This window comes from Canis lupus, chromosome 38 (genome assembly GCF_048164855.1).
Source record: "Canis lupus baileyi chromosome 38, mCanLup2.hap1, whole genome shotgun sequence".
Taxonomy (NCBI): Eukaryota; Metazoa; Chordata; class Mammalia; order Carnivora; family Canidae; genus Canis; species Canis lupus.
The window spans coordinates 22875286-22894951 of record NC_132875.1 but is presented as its reverse complement, the minus strand read 5'-3'; the positions used below and the strand labels follow the sequence as shown (position 1 = coordinate 22894951).

The window sequence follows — 19666 nt, the reverse complement described above, 5'->3', positions numbered from 1 at the left end:
AGAGAAAAAGTCAATTCCTATTTGGCAAAAATTAAAAAGTATTAGAGGAAATAGATTCATAGAATATTTTATACATTCCTGATGGGACTGTGGATTGGTACAAACACTTTGAAAATAGTTTGGTGTCAGTTCCTAAAGTTGAGTATTCATACATGCTATGATCTAGCAATTTCTCTTGTAGATATACTCGAGACACTTTTTTTGCACATGTACAAGAATATTATTAGTAGCATTGTTCATAATAGTGAAAACCTAGAAACAACCCAAATGTTCATCACACTGGAATATTATATAGCAGTCAAAATAAATGAAAAATAAAGTATGAATCTTAAAAACATGCTAAGTGAAATAAGCCAGACACAAAAGGACAAATACTGTGGTTTCACTTAGATGAGGTATCTAGAATTGGCATATTCTTAAAGATAGAAAGGATTGTGGTTATCACGGCCTGGGGAGAGGAGGTCATCATGAGAGTTCGCTGTTTAATGGGTGCAGAATTTCAATTTAGTTGATTAAAAAGTTCTGGAGATGGATAGTGTTGATGGTGTACAGTACTGTGAATGTACTTAATGTCACTGAATTGTACATTTAGAAATGGTAGATTTTACATTATATTTAGTTTACAATAAATTTTAACTAACGTGACACAAGTAGGAATTTTAGTGAAATAAAAATCTAAGATTACCTGCTTTTTTTTTTTCCTTAAGTTAAAAGCGACTGAACTAAAAATATTTACTCCTTAGCATTCCATTTTGATGCAGTAAAATGCATAAAGAAGAAGGGAAGAAAATCAAAACAGGATTCAGGATGATTGTTGGGGAGAGATAGGGGTATTACAGTTAAATATAGGTTATTGTCAAGCATACTGCTTTGTGGATACTTACTGCATTAGGAAGAATCAAGGAAAAATGGGCCATGTGTGGGTAAACAAAGTATGTTGAAGGAAAGGATTATGATTAATTCTGTACATTGAGGTCTAATGGGCAAAAAATATTACTCAGCGGAGATTTCAGAACTCTTGAGTTTGAAATCTTGACTCTAGCAGTTCATAGAATTCTATTATCTTGGGCAGATAACATCTCTGCTTCTCTTGTGTTAGAGGTAAAAAAAGCTGATAACATTACCAATGTCATAGGTTTATTTAAGTGTTAAATGGGTTAATCTGTGTGCCTGTACAGAGTAAGCTCTATGAAAGTCTGTGCCATTTGTTTTGATTATCTAATGCTATGTAATAAACCACCTCAACAACTTAGTGAGTTAAAACAGTGGCCATTTTATTTATTATGATTCTGTGGGCTGAGTTGGATGGTTCTTGTCTGGCATGCAGCTGTAGTCAGGTGTCAGCTGCTTTTGGAATGTCCTGTAATATGTGGTGCTTTGGAGGGAATGGCTGGAAGAAGACTGGGCTCAACTGAACCTTTTCTCCACATGGCCCTTTTATGTGATCTCCAGTAGAGTAGTCAGATTTTAGGGGCCTCAAAAAGCACAAAAAATGAAACTGCCAGGCTTGGAATTGGCACATTATCACTTCCACTGTATTCTGCTAATGAATGTTGCAGAGCCACTTGGAAGATGTGGTTCAGTGGGGACCATTTTTGGAAACCATCCACACTGCTTATTTTTATTTTTAAGATTTTATTTTTAAGTAAGTGTAGATCTAATGTGGGGCTTGAACTTACAGCCCTGCTCCACAGACTGAGCCAGCCAGGTACCCCTCCCCCCGAAATCCACACTGTTAGTGATATTTATATCTATCGTGTTTCTCTACAGTGTGTAATAATTGTCAATTTAGGCAGCAGGTATTTATTAACAAATAAATACAAATCCCTGCTACTTGCTGCTTATGTTTTACATGATAAATAAAATGTATAGTGTGTTGGTTGGTAACAAGGATAGTAAAGAAAACTAAGGCAGAGAAGGAGATAGGGAATACTGGGGGTTGGGAGTTGCAGTTTTAAAAATGGATGGCCCCCTTGGTAAACTTGACATTTGAACAGACAAAAGGGGGAGGTTAGGAGCTAGAGAGGCAAGGGTGGGAGCAAGAAGACCTTAAAAGGGTAGTGCAGTTGGGAGGTAGGTGGTTTGGATTCATGCAGTAATAATGGAAGTGGTGAGAAATGGTTAGAGTTTGGATATATTTCAAGATACAGCTTTAGAATTTATTAACTGGATGTGGAGTGTGAAAGAAAAAGAAATCAAGGATGGCTTCAAGGTCATTGACCTGACCTACCGGAAGGATGGAGTTGTCATTTGCTGAGATGGGGAAGACTGCAGGACTGGCAGGTTTGGGGAGATCAGGATTGGTGTTTTATGTATAAGGTTTGAAATGCTAATTAAAAGCTAGCTGCTTTAAAATTGTAAATTATGCTTATATCCTATTTGACTTCCCATTTTGTAGCAAGGGAAGCAGTTGGGGGGGAGAGGAATTTCTATTTTGTTAGAGTTAGTAAGTACTCTCAGAAGATTGAGGAATTTTTTTAGTTTTAGCCAGAATATTTGTCAGTTTTTCCAGGCCCCTTTCACCGTTTCCCCGATGTGTTTATTTCATAAATCTCACTGATCATTTATTACCTTTTTTGTTAGAAAAAGGCCTGAAGGTAAACTTAAGCTTATTTTAAAATTTGTTTTTCCTCTTACACCTTTTTTTTTTTTAAGGAGAGATGGTAGAATGTGATTCAATTCATGCTACATCTTTCCTTGATGCTATATGTCCACTTTGTTTTATTTATTTTTTATTTTTTAAAGATTTTATTTATTCATGATAGACAGAGAGAGAGAGAGGGGCAGAGACACACACAGGCAGAGGAAGAAGCAGGCTTCATGCAAGGAGCCCGATGCAGGACTTCATCTTGTGACCCTGGTATCACGACCTGAACTGAAGGCAGATGCTCAACCTCTGAGCCATCCAGGCATCCCTCCACTTTGTTTTAACCCATTTTGTAAATATTTAGTTGTACTCTTTGGGGTGGGCAGGTATTAAAAGTTGCTTTAGTTGATACTGAGCATTTTGACTATCATTTTCTTGTGGTTCCTTGCCAAGACATGTTTCAACATGTTGCAAAGGTTTTTCTTGATGTGCTCACAGAATCTTAACTTTATTACTTGGTAATTCCCCCAGCTCTTACATCTGTTGTCTTCCAGGGGGTGCTCTTGAGCACTACCCAAGAGAGGAGGAGTTCCTGAAACTCCGATATTCATTGGGTAGATAATGGTTGTAAATTTGACTTCCCCCTAAAACAGTTTACTCATTATCATCACTGTGGAGGTTGGAGCATGCCTGAACCTGTTTCTGTTTCAGGCTTCACCTGAGGGAAGCATGGATGGTTCTTAACCTTAATTAAGCCTTTGAGTTTTTTGTAGGATCTGAACTTAGAAAGGGATCAGAAGAGTATCAAGAACTTCATATGAATATATTGCATTTGTGTAGGGCGCTCTGATACCTGTCATTTTTTTTCTTCTGCTATTTTGTACATCTTGAGAGAATTTTCTGCTTTAGAAGAGATTTCATAATGCTTTTTTCCTTTCAGATTTATCAACAGACTGCGATTTCTTCACTGCCAAAATGACATCATTTGCCACCTCTGCCCAGTGTTCAACTTCTGACAGTGCTTGCAGGATCTCCCCAGAACAAACCAATCAGGTAAATCATTTTTAGGCATTCCTAGTATTCTGTATTCTGACTGTAGGATTTATGTAGAGCAAAAAGGATTATTTTTTAAAATGGCTTATTAGGGAAACCAGGAAAAGGTGTCAGTGCTCAAAATTTGAATTGATTATTGATTAAAGATGTAGAGTTTACAGATTGCTCAAAATATTGGGACATTTTGAAAACTATTGCATTTTAGGGTATAAGTGGCTTGTGGAGAATTTGGGGCCAAATTATATGTTTGTTTTTTCTCTCATTTCATTTTAACAAGCATGTTTTCTTTAAAAATTAATTTTGAATATAGCAAATGTATTCTTATTAAAAATTCAATTTTATAATGTGTTTATAATGTATTTATCATAGAGACTCCTTGACCATCTATCTCTTCCCTTCTTCCCCTAAAGTCCCTTCCTCCTAAGACAACACTGTGTCTTATTCCAGATCTTTTCCTCTAACATATAGAAATACATAATTTTGTTTTGTGTTTTCATAAACATTGCACAATATTTAATATATACCTTAGTATATGATGAAGTGGAATTTAGATTTGTTGGGGGAAAATGTGGCTTATATAATAGATAGTTTTGATGTAATTGTCCATCTCTGGAAGGAAACAAATGAAGTCCTCAAGCTTTGTATAAAAACAAATTCCAGATAGGTGAAAATTTAAATGTAAAAAGTGAAATAATATTAGAAGAAAACTTAGGGGATGCTTATGAAAAGAGGGGCCTTAAATAAGACAAAACCAAAGAGGCTGTAAGAGGAAGAGAGACAAGTTTGACCATAAAAATTTTAAAGACTGTGTGGCTAACGACAGATTCCACAGTAAGAGTCAAGATAACGTCAAAAGTTACTATCTCTGGTGTGTTTATGCCACATTTGGCTTATCTGCTCATCTGTCGGTGCTATTTGGGTTGTTTCCATTGTTTGGCTAGTGTGAATAATGCTTCTGTGAACACTGGTGTACAAATACTTATTTGAATCCTGCTTTCAGTTCTTTCGAGTATATAGCAAGGAGTCGAACTGCTGGGTCATTTGGTAATTCTGTCTTTAACATTTTGGGGAACTGCCAAACTATTTTCCATAGCAGCTGAACCATTTTATCTTCCCACCAGCAGTGCACAAGGGTTCCAGTTTCTCCATATCCTTGCCAATACTTATTTTTTCCCCTTTTTTTCTTTTTGTTATGGCCATCCTAGTAGGTGTGAATGTGCTGTCTTTTGGAAATGTGATTTTTCAGGAAGGTAACAAATAGTAGTCTGATTATCTGCCAGTATATTGTGTATTGGAAGATTGTATGTTATTAGATCATAAGTATCCAACAGGGTTTGTTAAAAAAAAAAAAAAATTTAAGGTTTTCTTGTTCCTTAGGGTTTCAGAAACCAATTTAGTTGAAATGTAAATAATGGGTTTATTTTATGTTTATATCAGGTACGACCAAAACTTCCACTTTTGAAGATTTTGCAGGCAGCAGGTGCACAAGGTGAAATGTTCACTGTTAAAGAGGTAAGCCATTAAAGAGAATTCTCCATTTTAAGAACAGCTGAGAAATAGAAGCTGATGAGAGGAAAAAAAAAAAAAAAGTAGAAGCTAATGAATGTATGGTTCTGAAATCAGGCCTAAGAAAGAAAATTCTACTCCTGAGGTACTAGAGAGGCAACTTTTGCTTTATTTTAAAGACCATTGAGGGCAGCCAGGGTGGCTCAGCAGTTTAGCGCCCGCCTTCAGCCCAGGGTGTGATCCTGGAGACCCGGGATCGAGTCCTGCATCAGGCTCCCTGCATGGAGCCTGCTTCTCCCTCTGCCTGCTTCTCCTTCTGCCTGTGTCTCTGCCTCTTTCTCTCTCATGAATGAATAAATAAAATCTTAAAAAAAAAAAATAAAGACCATTGAGCTAAGTTGAACTCCATATTTCCTTTAAATTTCCTTTTGAAGTATTTGTCAGCCAAACAGAAGACTAACCATGAAATCATTGATCTCACAGTTAAAATGCAAAGCCTGTACAAGATTTAAAAAATGACACTGTCTATGATTTATAGGATGTACTGCCAGGCAGGAATTAAATGCAGTAGTTTTTCATTATAAATATGTCAGATACTTTTCTGAGCACTGTGAGTTATTTTAAACGCACCTTTAACTTATTTAGACCTGAAGGTTTGTTTGTTATTATTTATTTATTTATTTATTTATTTATTTATTTATTTTTAAAAGATTTTATTTATTCATTAGAGACACACACAGAGAGAGAGGCAGAGACACAGGCAGAGGGAGAAGGAGGCTCCATGCTAGGAACTCGATTTGGGACTCATCCCATCCCCAGGATTACGCCCTGGGCCGAAGGCGGCGCTAAACCTCTGAGCCGCCCAGGCTGCCCTGTTTTGTTTTTTAATAAAAACAAATTGAATTCCTTTAAGTAGAGAAGACTCAATATTAAAATGTTAATCTCTTTGAATTGCTTACATTTATTTGGATAAAAATCTAACCTTTCCTAATTGAAAGAAACAAAATTATCACGCTTTTAAAAAACTTTTCTGAAAACCATAAGCAACACTGTATTCCCGAGCCATTGTATCTCTCAAGGAAACAAATTGGAAGCATTTTAGATTTTTTAGAATAGTCATAATTTCCTTTATAGTTTTATATTAAGCACATCATTTTGAACTATATCTCTAGAATTCTTTTTTTTAAGTATAATCCTCATATGGCTTTTATTTTATTTTTTAAGATTTTTTTTTTATTGGTGTTCAATTTACTAACATACAGAATAACCTCCAGTGCCCGTCACCCATTCACTCCCACCCCCCGCCCTCCTCCCCTTCTACCACCCCTAGTTCGTTTCCCAGAGTTAGCAGTCTTTACGTTCTGTCTCCCTTTCTGATATTTCCCACACATTTCTTCTCCCTTCCCTTATATTCCCTTTCACTATTATTTATATTCCCCACATGAATGAGAACATACAATGTTTGTCCTTCTCCGACTGGCTTACCTCACTCAGCATAATACCCTCCAGTTCCATCCACGTTGAAGCAAATGGTGGGTATTTGTCATTTCTAATGGCTGAGGAATATTCCATTGTATACATAGACCACATCTTCTTTATCCATCATCTTTCGGTGGACACCGAGGCTCCTTCCACAGTTTGGCTATTGTGGACATTGCTGCTGTGAACATCGGGGTGCAGGTGTCCCGGCGTTTCATTGCATCTGAATCTTTGGGGTAAATCCCCAGCAGTGCAATTGCTGGGTCGTAGGGCAGGTCTATTTTTAACTCTTTGAGGAACCTCCACACAGTTTTCCAGAGTGGCTGCACCAGTTCACATTCCCACCAACAGTGTAAGAGGGTTCCCTTTTCTCCGCATCCTCTCCAACATTTGTTGTTTCCTGCCTTGTTAATTTGCCCCATTCTCACTGGTGTGAGGTGGTATCTCATTGTGGTTTTGATTTGTATTTCCCTGATGGCAAGTGATGCAGAGCATTTCCTCATGTGCGTGTTGGCCATGTCTAGGTCTTCCTCTGTGAGATTTCTGTTCATGTCTTTTGCCCATTTCATGATTGGATTGTTTGTTTCTTTGGTGTTGAGTTTAATAAGTTCTTTATAGATCTTGGAAACTAGCCCTTTATCTGATATGTCATTTGCAAATATCTTCTCCCATTCTGTAGGTTGTCTTTTAGTTTTGTTGACTGTATCCTTTGCTGTGCAAAAGCTTCTTATCTTGATGAAGTCCCAATAGTTCATTTTTGCTTTTGTTTCTTTTGCCTTCGTGGATGTATCTTGCAAGAAGTTACTGTGGCCGAGTTCAAAAAGGGTGTTGCCTGTGTTCTTCTCTAGGATTTTGATGGAATCTGTCTCACATTTAGATCTTTCATCCATTTTGAGTTTATCTTTGTGTCTGGTGCAAGAGAGTGGTCTAGTTTCATTCTTCTGCATGTGGATGTCCAATTTTCCCAGCACCATTTATTGAAGAGACTGTCTTTCTTCCAATGGATAGTCTTTCCTCCTTTATCGAATATTAGTTGACCATAAAGTTCAGGGTCCACTTCTGGGTTCTCTATTCTGTTCCATTGATCTGTGTGTCTGTTTTTATGCCAGTACCACACTGTCTTGATGACCACAGCTTTGTAGTACAACCTGAAATCTGGCATTGTGATGCCCCCAGCTATGGTTTTCTTTTTTAAAATTCCCCTGGCTATTCGGGGTCTTTTCTGATTCCACACAAATCTTAAAATAACTTGTTCTAACTCTCTGAAGAAAGTCCATGGTATTTTGATAGGGATTGCATTAAATGTGTATATTGCCCTGGGTAACATTGACATTTTCACAATATTAATTCTGCCAATCCATGAGCATGGAATATTTTTCCATCTCTTTGTGTCTTCCTCAATTGCTTTGAGAAGTGTTCTATAGTTTTTAGGGTACATAGATCCTTTCCCTCTTTGGTTAGGTTTATTCCTAGGTATCTTATGCTTTTGGGTGCAATTGTAAATGGGATTGACTCCTTAATTTCTCTTTCTTCAGTCTCATTGTTAGTGTATAGAAATGCCACTGATTTCTGGGCATTGATTTTGTATCCTGCCACGCTACCAAATTGCTGTATGAGTTCTAGCAATCTTGGGGTGGAGACTTTTGGGTTTTCTACGTAGAGTATCATGTCATCGGCGAAGAGGGAGAGTTTGACTTCTTCTTTGCCAATTTGAATGCCTTTAATGTCTTTTTGTTGTCTGATTGCTGAGGCTAGGACTTCCAGTACTATGTTGAATAGCAGTGGTGAGAGTGGACATCCCTGTCTTGTTCCTGATCTTAGGGGAAAGGCTCCCAGTGCTTCCCCATTGAGAATGATATTTGCTGTGGGCTTTTCGTAGATGGCTTTTAAGATGTTGAGGAAAGTTCCCTCTATTCCTACACTCTGAAGAGGTTTGATCAGGAATGGATGCTGTATTTTGTCAAATGCTTTCTCTGCATCTAATGAGAGGATCATATGGTTCTTGGTTTTTCTCTTGCTGATATGATGAATCACATTGATTGTTTTACGGGTGTTGAACCAGCCTTGTGTCCCGGGGATAAATCCTACTTGGTCATGGTGAATAATTTTCTTAATGTATTGTTGGATCCTACTGGCTAGTATCTTGCTGAGAATTTTTGCATCCATGTTCATCAGGGATATTGGTCTGTAATTCTCCTTTTTGGTGGGGTCTTTGTCTGGTTTTGGAATTAAGGTGATGCTGGCTTCATAGAACGAATTTGGAAGTACTCCATCTCTTTCTATCTTTCCAAACAGCTTTAGGAGAATAGGTATGGTTTCTTCTTTAAATGTTTGATAGAATTCCCCTGGGAAGCCATCTGGCCCTGGACTCTTGTGTCTTGGGAGGTTTTTGATGACGGCTTCAATTTCCTCCCTGGTTATTGGCCTGTTCAGGTTTTCTATTTCTTCCTGTTCCAGTTTTGGTAGTTTGTGGCTTTCCAGGAATGCGTCCATTTCTTCTAGATTGCCTGATTTATTGGCGTATAGCTGTTCATAATACGTTTTTAAAATCGTTTGTATTTCCTTGGTGTTGGTAGTGATCTCTCCTTTCTCATTCATGATTTTATTAATTTGAGTCTTCTTTCTCTTCTTTTTAATAAGGCTGTCTAATGGTTTATATCTTATTAATTCTTTCAAAGAACCAACTCCTGGTTCTGTTGATCTGTTCCACAGTTCTTCTGGTCTCGATTTCTTTGAGTTCTGCTCGAATCTTTATTAACTCTCTTCTTCTGCTGGGTGTAGGATCTATTTGCTGTTTTTTCTCTAGCTCCTTTATGTGTAAGGTTAGCTTTTGTATTTGAGTTCTTTCCAGTTTTTGAATGGATGCTTGTATTGCGATGTATTTCCCCCTCAGGACTGCTTTTGCTGCATCCCAAAGATTTTGAACGGTTGTATCTTCATTCTCATTAGTTTCGATGAATCTTTTTAATTCTTCCTTAATTTCCTGGTTGACCCTTTCATCTTTTAGCAGGATGGTCCTTAACCTCCACGTGTTTGAGGTCCTTCCAAACTTCTTGTTGTGATTTAGTTCTAATTTCAAGGCATTATGGTCTGAGAATATGCAGGGGACGATCCCAATCTTTTGGTATCGGTTCAGACCCTATTTGTGACCCAGTATGTGGTCTATTCTGGAGAAAGTTCCATGTGCACTTGAGAAGAATGTGTATTCAGTTGAGTTTGGATGTAAAGTTCTGTAGATACTGTGAAATCCATCTGGTCCAGTGTATCATTTAAAGCTCTCGTTTCTTTGGAGATGTTGTGCTTAGAAGACCTATCGAGTATAGAAGGAGCTAGATTGAAGTCACCAAGTATAAGTGTATTATTATCTAAGTATTTCTTCACTTTGGTTAATAATTGATTTATATATTTGGCAGCTCCCACATTCGGGGCATATATATTGAGGATTGTTAAGTCCTCTTGTTGAATAGATCCTTTAAGTATGATATAGTGTCCCTCTTCATCTCTCACTACAGTCTTCGGGGTAAATTTTAGTTTATCTGATATAAGGATGGCTACCCCTGCTTTCTTTTGAGGACCATTCGAATGGTAAATGGTTCTCCAACCTTTTATTTTCAGGCTGTAGGTGTCCTTCTGTCTAAAATGAGTCTCTTGTAGACAGCAAATAGATGGGTCCTGCTTTTTTATCCAGTCTGAAACCCTGCGCCTTTTGATGGGTCATTAAGCCCGTTCACATTCAGAGTTACTATTGAGAGATATGAGTTTAGTGTCATCATGATATCTATTCAGTCCTTGTTTTTGTGGATTGTTCCACTGAACTTCTTCTTAAAGGGGAATTTTAAGAGTCCCCCTTAAAATTTCTTGCAGAGCTGGTTTGGAGGTCACATATTCTTTCAGTTGCTGCCTGTCTTGGAAGCTCTTTATCTCTCCTTCCATTTTGAATGAGAGCCTTGCTGGATAAAAAGTATTCTTGGTTGCATGTTCTTCTCATTTAGGACCCTGAATATATCCTGCCAGCCCTTTCTGGCCTGCCAGGTCTCTGTGGAGAGGTCTGCTGTTACCCTAATACTCCTCCCTATAAAAGCCAGGGATTTCTTGTCTCTTGCTGCTTTAAGGATCTTCTCTTTATCTTTGGAATTTGCAAGCTTCACTATTAAATGTCGAGGTGTTGAACGGTTTTTATTGATTTTAGGCGGGGATCTCTCTATTTCCTGGATCTGAATGCCTGTTTCCCTTCCCAGATTAGGAAAGTTTTCAGCTAGAATTTGTTCAAATACATATTCTGGCCCTCTGTCCCTTTCGGCGCCCTCGGGAACACCAATTAAACGTAAGTTTTTCTTCCTCAGGCTGTCGTTTATTTCCCTTTATCCTCATGGTCTTTTAATTGTTTGTCTCTTTTTCCCTCAGTTTCCCTCTTTGCCATCAACTTGTCTTCTATGTCACTCACTCGTTCTTCCACCTCGTTAACCCTCGTCGTTAGGACTTCTAGTTTGGATTGCATTTCATTCAATTGATTTTTAATTTCTGCCTGATTAGCTCTAAATTCTGCAGTCATGAAGTCTCTTGAGTCCTTTATGCCTTTTTCTAGAGCCAGCAGTAGCTGTATAATAGTGCTTCTGAATTGGCTTTCTGACATTGAATTGTAATCCAAATTTTGTAACTCTGTGGGAGAGAGGACTGTTCTTATTCTTTCTTTTGAGGTGAGGTTTTCCTTCTAGTCATTTTGTTCAGTGCAGAGTGGCCAAAAGCAGTTGTATTGGGAAAAGGAGAAAAAGAGAGGAGAGAAAGAAGGAAAGAAAAGAGAAAGAGGAAAAAAAAAGGAAGAAAAAAATGAAAAAAAAAAAAAGAAAAAGGAAGAAAAAGAAAGAAAGGAAAAGGGGGTGGGGGAAGGAAACAAATCAAAAAGCAAAACAAAACAAAACAAAACAAAAAAAAAAGAACCACGGGGGAGTATCTTCTGATTCTGTGTACTCTAAGTCCCTTGGCTTCCCCTGGAACTTGTCCGTCTAGCTGGTGTTCTGGGGGAGGGGCCTGTTGTGCTGATTTTCAGGTGTTAGCAGTTGGGGGAGCTGCTGTGCCCCTGCCTGGTGCAGGGCTCAGTGGGGGTTGTTTACCCCGTGAGGCCCCAGGAGCAACAGACCCAGTGGTGGGGCCAGCTCTGGAAACCTGGATTCAGCTCCGGCAGGAACTCCGGAGCTCTCCGTCTGCAGGGCCTGGAGGCTCTGGGGTGGGGCCGCTGATCTGCTCAGCTCGGGGCAGTAGCGTCCTTGCTGTGCTGTCCTGCGCCCTCCGGGCCTCTGCCTGTCCGGCGGGGGTGGGGGGGGGACGGGGCGGATCCTGGGCTGTGTCCCGGCGCCCTGTGCTCTGGGCCTGCGCTGTTGGATTCGCGCTCCCGGCCGCGCAGCCCCCTCCACGGAGCCCCCGCCCGAGGCCCTCCGAGCTGCTCCCGCCCCGCAGCCCCCTCCGCGGAGCCGCCCCCGAGCCCCCCCCCCCCCCCCCCCCCCCCGAGCTGCTCCGGGTCCGCTGTGCGCGCTGCAGCCCTTAGGGAGCTCGGCGCACTCTCCGGGGGCGCAGGTGTCTGTTAGTGTCCCCAGGAGCCCGAGGGCATCCCCGCCCTCCTGGGTCCTGCTCCACCTCCCTGGAGCCCCTTTCCGCCCGGGAAGGTTGGTGCAGCTCCTGCGTCTCCGGGTCGGGGCTCTCCTGTCCTGGGGACACTCGCCCCGGCCTCAGCCGGGCTCCTCGCGGGGCCCCTCCCCCTTGGAGGCCTTTTGTTTGTTTCTTTCTTTTTTCCCCGTCTTCCTACCTTGATAGAAGCACGAACTCTACTCACTGTAGCATTCCAGGTGTTCTCTCTTTAATTCTCAGGCCGAATTCATAGATTTTCAGGATAATTTGAAGGTTTTCTAGGTAATTTGGTGGAGACAGGTGATTTGGAGACCCTACTCTTCCTCCATCTTGCCCCTCCCCCTATCTCTAGAATTCTGAAACTTACCGAAGTATGGATTTTTTAAAAAATTATTTGAGAGAGAGAGAAAGAGTGCATGGACAAGTGTGTGTCAGGAGGGGTAGAGGGAAAGAATCTTCAAGCAGACTCCATGCTGAGTGAGGAGCCTGGCACGGGACTATCTCCAACGATCCATGGGATCATGACCTGAGCAGAAATGGAGAGTCAGACACCTAGAATGACTGAACTACCCAGGCACCCCAAAGTACGGATTTTTATATCAGTAAAGTTGTTGTAACGAATTGTGCTATCTCCTTCAATAACATGGTAAAATTTTCCTGGGTTAAGAAGAAATTAAGTACATATTGGTCAGAATGTTTTACTGTGGAAAAAGTTGGACAGAGTTTACATGAAGCTCTCTATTATGAATTTTGACCCTACCTGGTGCGTAGAGAAGAATTTCCTAATTTTTAATTTTTTAAATACTGGTTCTTAGTTTGTGTGCATTGGGGCAGTATGGTATGAGAGTTGAATTATGTACATGTTAGTTTTTTTTAGTTTAATATATTTATTTTTGTCTTATTATTTTAAGATTTTTTTTAAAGTTTTTTTTATTTATTTATGATAGAGAGAGAGAGAGAGAGAGGCAGAGACACAGGCAGAGGGAGAAGCAGGCTCCATGCACCGGGAGCCCAACGTGGGATTCGATCCCGGATCTCCAGGATCGCGCCCTGGGCCAAAGGCAGGCGCCGAACCGCTGCGCCACCCAGGGATCCCTATTTTAAGATTTTTATTTTGAAATAATCTCTAGCTTTGTGCAGTGGCAGTATTGTAGCCAATGAGGTTTATCCGAAGCGTGATTGATTATTGCTAATTGAAAACTGTAAATCTCTACACCCAACGTGGGGCTTGAACACACAACCCTGTGATCAAGGGTTGCACTTATGGACTGAGCCAGCCAGGCACCCCTAGTTTAATGCCTTTTATTTTTATTTGTTTGTTTATTAAGATTTATTTATTAGAGCATGCAAGTGAGCACACAGGTAGGTGAAGGAGCAGATGGAGGAGAAGAGAGTGTTAAGCAGAGTCCAATGTGGGGCTCGATTCTCACAACCCTGAGATCACAATCTGAGCTGAAACCAAGAGTTGGATGCTTAACTGACTGTGCCAGCCAGGCACTCCATTTAAGGCATTAAAAAAAAAGATTTTATTTATTTATTAGAGCATGAGCTGGGGGAGGAGCAGAGGGACAAGCAGACTCCCTGCTTAGCAGGGAGCTCAACACAGGGCTCCATCCCAGGACCCTGAGATCATGACCTGAGCTGAAAGCAGATGCTTAACTGACTGAGCCACCAGGTGCCCCCTATTTGTTTTTATTTTTTATTTATTTGTAAAGATTTTATTTATGTATTTATGAGAGAGAGAGAGAGAGGCAGAGACATAAGCAGAGGGAGAAACAGGCTCCTTGCAGGGAACCTGTTGCAGGACTTGATCCCCAGACCCCGGGATCATGCTCTGAGCTGAAGGCAGATGATCAACTGCTGAGCCATCCAGGCGTCCCCAAGCACCCCCTATTTAATACATTTCATTTTATTATTATTATTTTATAGGTTTTATTTATTTATTCATGAGAGGCAGAGACACAGACAGAGGGAGAAGCAGGCTCCATGCAGGGAGCTCGACATGGGACTTGATCCCAGGTCTCCAGGATCACACCCTGGGCTGAAGGTGGCACTAAACCGCTGAGGCACCCGGGCTGCCCTATTTTTATTATTTTTAAAATATTTTATTTATTTGACAGAGCACAAGCAGTGGGAGCGGCAGGCAGAAGGAGAGGGAGAAGCAGTCTCTCTGCTGAGTAAGGAGCCTGTTGTGGTGCTCTATCCCAGGACCCTGGGATCATGACCTGAGCTGAAGGCAGATGCTTAACGGACTGAGCCACCCGGGTGCCCCTGCCTAATCAATTTTAATAGCAATCTTACAGGAATAGCACAGAAGACAGATGACATTAAAAACATGTATTTGCATATAGGACAACTGTTAGGAAAGTATAGTGAATGAATGGATCTACTGTATGATAAATATGCTACCAATCCCATATAGTTACTGTTAGTAAGAAATTTGCTTGTTTAAAGTAAATCCAGGTGTGCCTGGGTGACTCAGTCAGTTAAGCATCTACCTTCGGCTCAGGTCATGATCTCAGGGTCCTGGGATTGAGCTCCACGTCTGGCTCTGTGTTCCGTGGGGAGTCTTTCTCCGTCTCCCTTTGCCTGTCCTCTGCTTGTGCTCTCTTGTGTGCATTCTCGTTCTTTCTGTCTCTCAAATTAATGAATAAAATCTTTAAAAAAAATTTAAAAATCCAAATTGTCCCGAAAAATATAACAGGTTTATTTATAATTGTTATGAAGTTGAACTGCTGAAACATGTTTACTGAAACATGAATGTCTTAGGTCCCCACATTTATTTTTTTATTTTTTTAGGCCCCCACATTTATATTAAAAAATTCACACATGGGGATCCCTGGGTGGCTCAGCGGTTTGGTGCCTGCCTTTGGCCCAGGGCGCGATCCTGGGGTCCTGGGATTGAGTCCCACGTCAGGCTCCTGGCATGGAGCCTGCTTCTCCCTCTGCCTGTATCTCTGCGCCTCTCTCTCTATGTCTGTTGTGAATAAATAAATAAAATCTTAAAAAAAAAAATTCACACATGTAAAAATGGAAAAAATGCCAATACCTGATTTCTGTTCCCTATTTTTCCACTTGTAGTTGTATACTTTGGTACCTTTTGACCCCATGGGAAAAAAATCTAAAGTTCAGAACTACGAAGAAAAAAAATTTGTTTTAAAGAATGAAATGTTTTCCATCAGAGTTGATTCTTAGGCACATTCTCTGTGACATGCTAGCTGTATGTCTTTTGATGTAATCGTCACATGTTTGGTATGGATAGCACACAGATTGGTGTCTTTAAAAAGGCCCACCAGATAGGCCTCACTTGTCTCCTGCAAAGCAGCAATAGCTGCACTCTAGAAGCATAGATTTCTTTTAAAGTCCTGAGCAATTTTTTGCAGCAGATGCTAGAAAGGAAGTTTGTGAATCAGGAGTTCAGTGGACTCTTAATAATGTCCAATTTCATGGAGTGCCACAGTCCCAAGGCTGTAACCATGAGGTTTCTTCACCCCGCCAGAAGAGGGCATACTCTTCCAAATTTCTTTTTGTAGTCAGTTGCTTCCTCAGCGCTTAGCACCAGTCAGTTTATGAGTGGTCTGCTTTGTACAAGCCATGGTATAGAGACCTTATTTACCTGCCTCCTCTCCCACTGGCGCTTGAGGAGCCTAGAGATTATGATGGTGTGGCATGGCTACAGGCACTTAATTATGTACACATTTATAGATAATAGTTTCTATTGTATTAGAAGACCTTATTACTTTGAATACTTAGAGTGGATTTATTTCTTCTGAAAGTTTGACAGACATAAATTAAATCTTTCTTCTTTTTCTTCCAGTAAATACTCTTCCCCATCTTATTTCTCCCTAGATACTTGATTATCCGGGCAAAATGTTGCTTGGTATAGAGGGGAGCCTAGGAGCATTATTGTACCAATATAATGGGAACAGTATTCGGAAAATCTGTGCAGATATCTGATAATTCCTGAGAAGTTGGGGCCTAAAGTTAAAGATAGCTGCTTTGATTTGCCTGTAATCTGTGGCAACAGTTTTTACTGTCATTAAGTGAACTTAAATATTAAGCAGTTTAAAAAAATCTGCATAGGGAAAACATTAGGAAAAAATAAATCAAACTTTTTTTTAAAGATTTTATTTATTTATTTGAGAGAGAGACAGACAGAGATAGTGACAGAGATAGCAAGAGAGAGCACCAGCAAGGTGGAGAGGGAGAAGCAAGCTTGATCCTAGGACCCCAGGATCATGATCTGAGCTGGAGGGAGATGCTTAACCAACTGAGCCACCCAAGCATCCCTAAAACTTACGAATCATGAACTTGTCTGAGTTTCTTCCATTTTTGTGAACTCTGTGGAAAAAATCCAGATATACTAAATTTTTATTTGATAAACACTATTTTATGCAGTTATAGTGCTGATGGCTTATTAAACATTGTACTTCATTTGTGAAAAAGAATGAAATGAATATGCATCAAAAGCGTCTTGTAGTTGTGTGTCCCTGGATTTGGAAAATATTTTTATGACCCAGGCACATTTAAAGTTTATTACTTCTAGTTTTAGAACAGACCTCTTTATTTGAACTGGTGAGATTTTTTAACGGGATAGTAGGTAAATTCAATACTTTTCTCACTGTCAGACCACTACGTTTCTATTCTAAAAAGTAAGAATCTCTTGATGTCTAGCATGGTAATAAGTGGATGAACCTAGTGATTGGGGACAACTGTCTTGTTGTAGGACTCCTTACACAAGCACTGACAGTCACGCTCATATATGTTTTGTCTTTCTTTAGCAAACTAACTTACCTATCTTCTCATAATAATTTTGTGATTTTTGGAGCAGCTGGACAGACCTCTCATGCTGCTTTATTGCCATGCAGGTCATGCACTATCTAGGCCAGTATATAATGGTGAAGCAGCTTTATGATCAGCAGGAACAGCATATGGTGTACTGTGGTGGAGATCTTTTGGGAGAACTGCTAGGACGTCAGAGTTTCTCCGTGAAAGATCCAAGGTAAGAAGAGTGAAGGTTTGTTTATCTTTTTGGGTGCTTATAACCACTCAATCTTTATAGGATATTAATGGTTATTTATTCCTTTAGTCAGTCAATATTTAAGGGCCTACACATGTCAGGTAGCCTGTGATTCCCTAAGACCATGTTAGTGAGCAATAATCTCAGATTCTATGGAGCTTAAAGAACAGTGAGACTGTAGATGCTTTTCCCCATCTTCATGAGATTATCACACCAGCACATGGTAAAATTATACTGTGGATGTTACAGAAAAAAGGTACATGAAGCTGTGTAGGGGGTGGGATTTAGGATCTTAGGGGTTGGGATAAGATTCCTTTAGGAAGTGATATTTGAGCTGAGAGCTTCAGGATAAGTGAGGAGTGAGAGGTGCTGCAGGAGAGGGTTGGAGGAGAGCTTCTGGCAGAGTAAACATTGTGTGCAAAGGCCTGAGTAGGATGAGCTTGATGTGGCTAGGTTAGAATTTTGTGCAGCAGCTGTTATAGAGAGGAAGAGTGAGCTGATGAGAGAGATGTAGCATTGCTGGTTGATGATGGGCTTCATAAGCTCTACTGTAGAGCTTCTCTGACCTGTTTGACTTTCTCCAGCTGCATAGAGTTACAGAGTTATAGAGTCAAAAGGTAATTAGTAATGAACCAATGTTTTCTTTCTCAGCTTTGTGATGACAGAGATAGCGAGAGAGAGCACCAGCAAGGTGCAAAGGGACAAGCAGGCTTGATCCTAGGACCCCAGGATTATGACCTGAGCTGGAGGGAGATGCTTAACCAACTGAGCCACCCAAGCGCCCCTAAAACTTATGAATCATGAACTTCCACCCTTTCCCCAATTAAAATTGTAAAACTTAATTCTTTGTAAGTAGGAAGGAAAGAAGGAAGGAATGGTCTCCAAAGGAAATCTTGTGTTACGGTTAGCTAATTAAATAAAATGTAAATTAATCAGTTTCTTTTTTTTTTTTTTTTTAAGATTTTTTATTTATTCATAGAGACAGAGAGAGAGAGGCAGAGACACAGGCAGAGGGAGAAGCAGGCATCATACAGAGAGTCTGACATGGGACTCGATCCAGGGTCTCCAGGATCACGCCCTGGGCTGCAGGCGGTGCTAAACTGCTGCACCACCGGGGCTGCCCTATCAGTTTCTTAATAGGGGCAAAGTAACACAAGTGCTTGGACATTATCATCTTGACATTTAAATAATTACTAACCTATTGTGGGGAAAACATTCTCTTCTCCATGTGTTATAGAGAAAGTTAGAAGATCACATATCTGATAGACATGGAATATTTTAATGGAAAACTATGGGGTTATTAATTTTTTTTTTGTCTTTTACAGCCCTCTCTATGATATGCTAAGAAGGAATCTTGTCACTTTAGCCACTGCTACTACAGGTATGTCACATCCTATTTCTTCAGTCTGTATCACAGCTTTGAGCTCAAAGGGGGCAAATGGTGGGAAAACAAGGAGGATCAAGATGGAAATGAATTGCTATGTTGGCATGACTGGGAGAGATACCGTAATACAGAATGTTATTAGTATGTTAATTTTTCATTGTGAAAAATTTCAAATAGACTGAAAATAGATTAGTATAATACCCACCTCTTAGTAATTGTTAACATTTTGCTACATTTGCTTCATCTGGATATACTTTCTTTTTCCTTAATTTTACTTCTTTTTTTCATCTAGACATACCTTTAAAATCTCTAACAGTTAAGGACCTTTTTCCTTTAAACGTAACTATAAATGTCATTCTTACATCCAACAAAATTAATAATAATAAGATGAATAATAGGGGATCCCTGGGTGGCGCAGGGGTTTAGCGCCTGCCTTTGGCCCAGGGCGCAATCCTGGAGACCCGGGATCGAGTCCCATATCAGGCTCCCGGTGCATGGAGCCTGCTTATCCCTCTGCCTGTGTCTCTGACTCTCTCTCTCTCTCTCTCTCTCTGTGTGACTATCATAAATAAAAAAATAAAAAATAAATAAAAAAAATAAGATGAATAATAACTTCATAATGCTATCCAATAGCCAGTGTATGTATAGTTACCCCCAATTATCTCAGAAGTATCTTTTTTATTTGGCTTGTTGAAATCAAGAGCCAAAGTCCACACATTGCATTTGGTTGGTATGTCTCTAAGTATCTTTATAAAACAATCCTCCTTTTATTTTTATGTCATTTATTTGTTGAAGAAATGGATCATTTGTCCTGTAGAATTTCCCACATTCTAGTTGAGGTTGCAGATTTTGTCCTTGTGATGTTAACATGTTTCTCTGTTTCTTTTATTTTTGGTAAACTAGTGTAATGCTGAATAGTTTCAAGTTTAGATTTTTTGCTGAGAAGGTGTCATAGGTGGTGCTTTGTACATCTGTTGCATCTCATCTGAGTCATATAAGGTCTGCTTGTCCCTTT

General features: G+C 40.0%; 1 protein-coding gene and 1 pseudogene across 15 annotated transcripts in view; both read left to right on the top strand.

Moving 5' to 3' along the window:
• The window catches only part of MDM4 (MDM4 regulator of p53), a 66263-nt gene that overhangs the window by 14208 nt on the left and 32389 nt on the right, over positions 1 to 19666 (top strand). For 14 of the 15 annotated variants that reach the window (XR_012025768.1, XR_012025767.1, XR_012025764.1 and 11 more), the window contains exons 2-5: positions 3528 to 3640; positions 5078 to 5152; positions 17116 to 17249; positions 18593 to 18648. Coding sequence is in view for 7 of the 15 variants with exons in the window: in XM_072814477.1 (XP_072670578.1) it covers positions 3528 to 3640; positions 5078 to 5152; positions 17116 to 17249; positions 18593 to 18648 (378 nt within the window). In the remaining 8 variants the exon portion in view is untranslated. Of the gene's footprint in view, positions 1 to 3527; positions 3641 to 5077; positions 5153 to 17115; positions 17250 to 18592; positions 18649 to 19666 lie in introns of those variants that run through there. The other variant, XM_072814481.1, reaches the window with a different exon arrangement.
• LOC140627087 (U4 spliceosomal RNA) lies at positions 13376 to 13494 on the top strand (annotated as a pseudogene).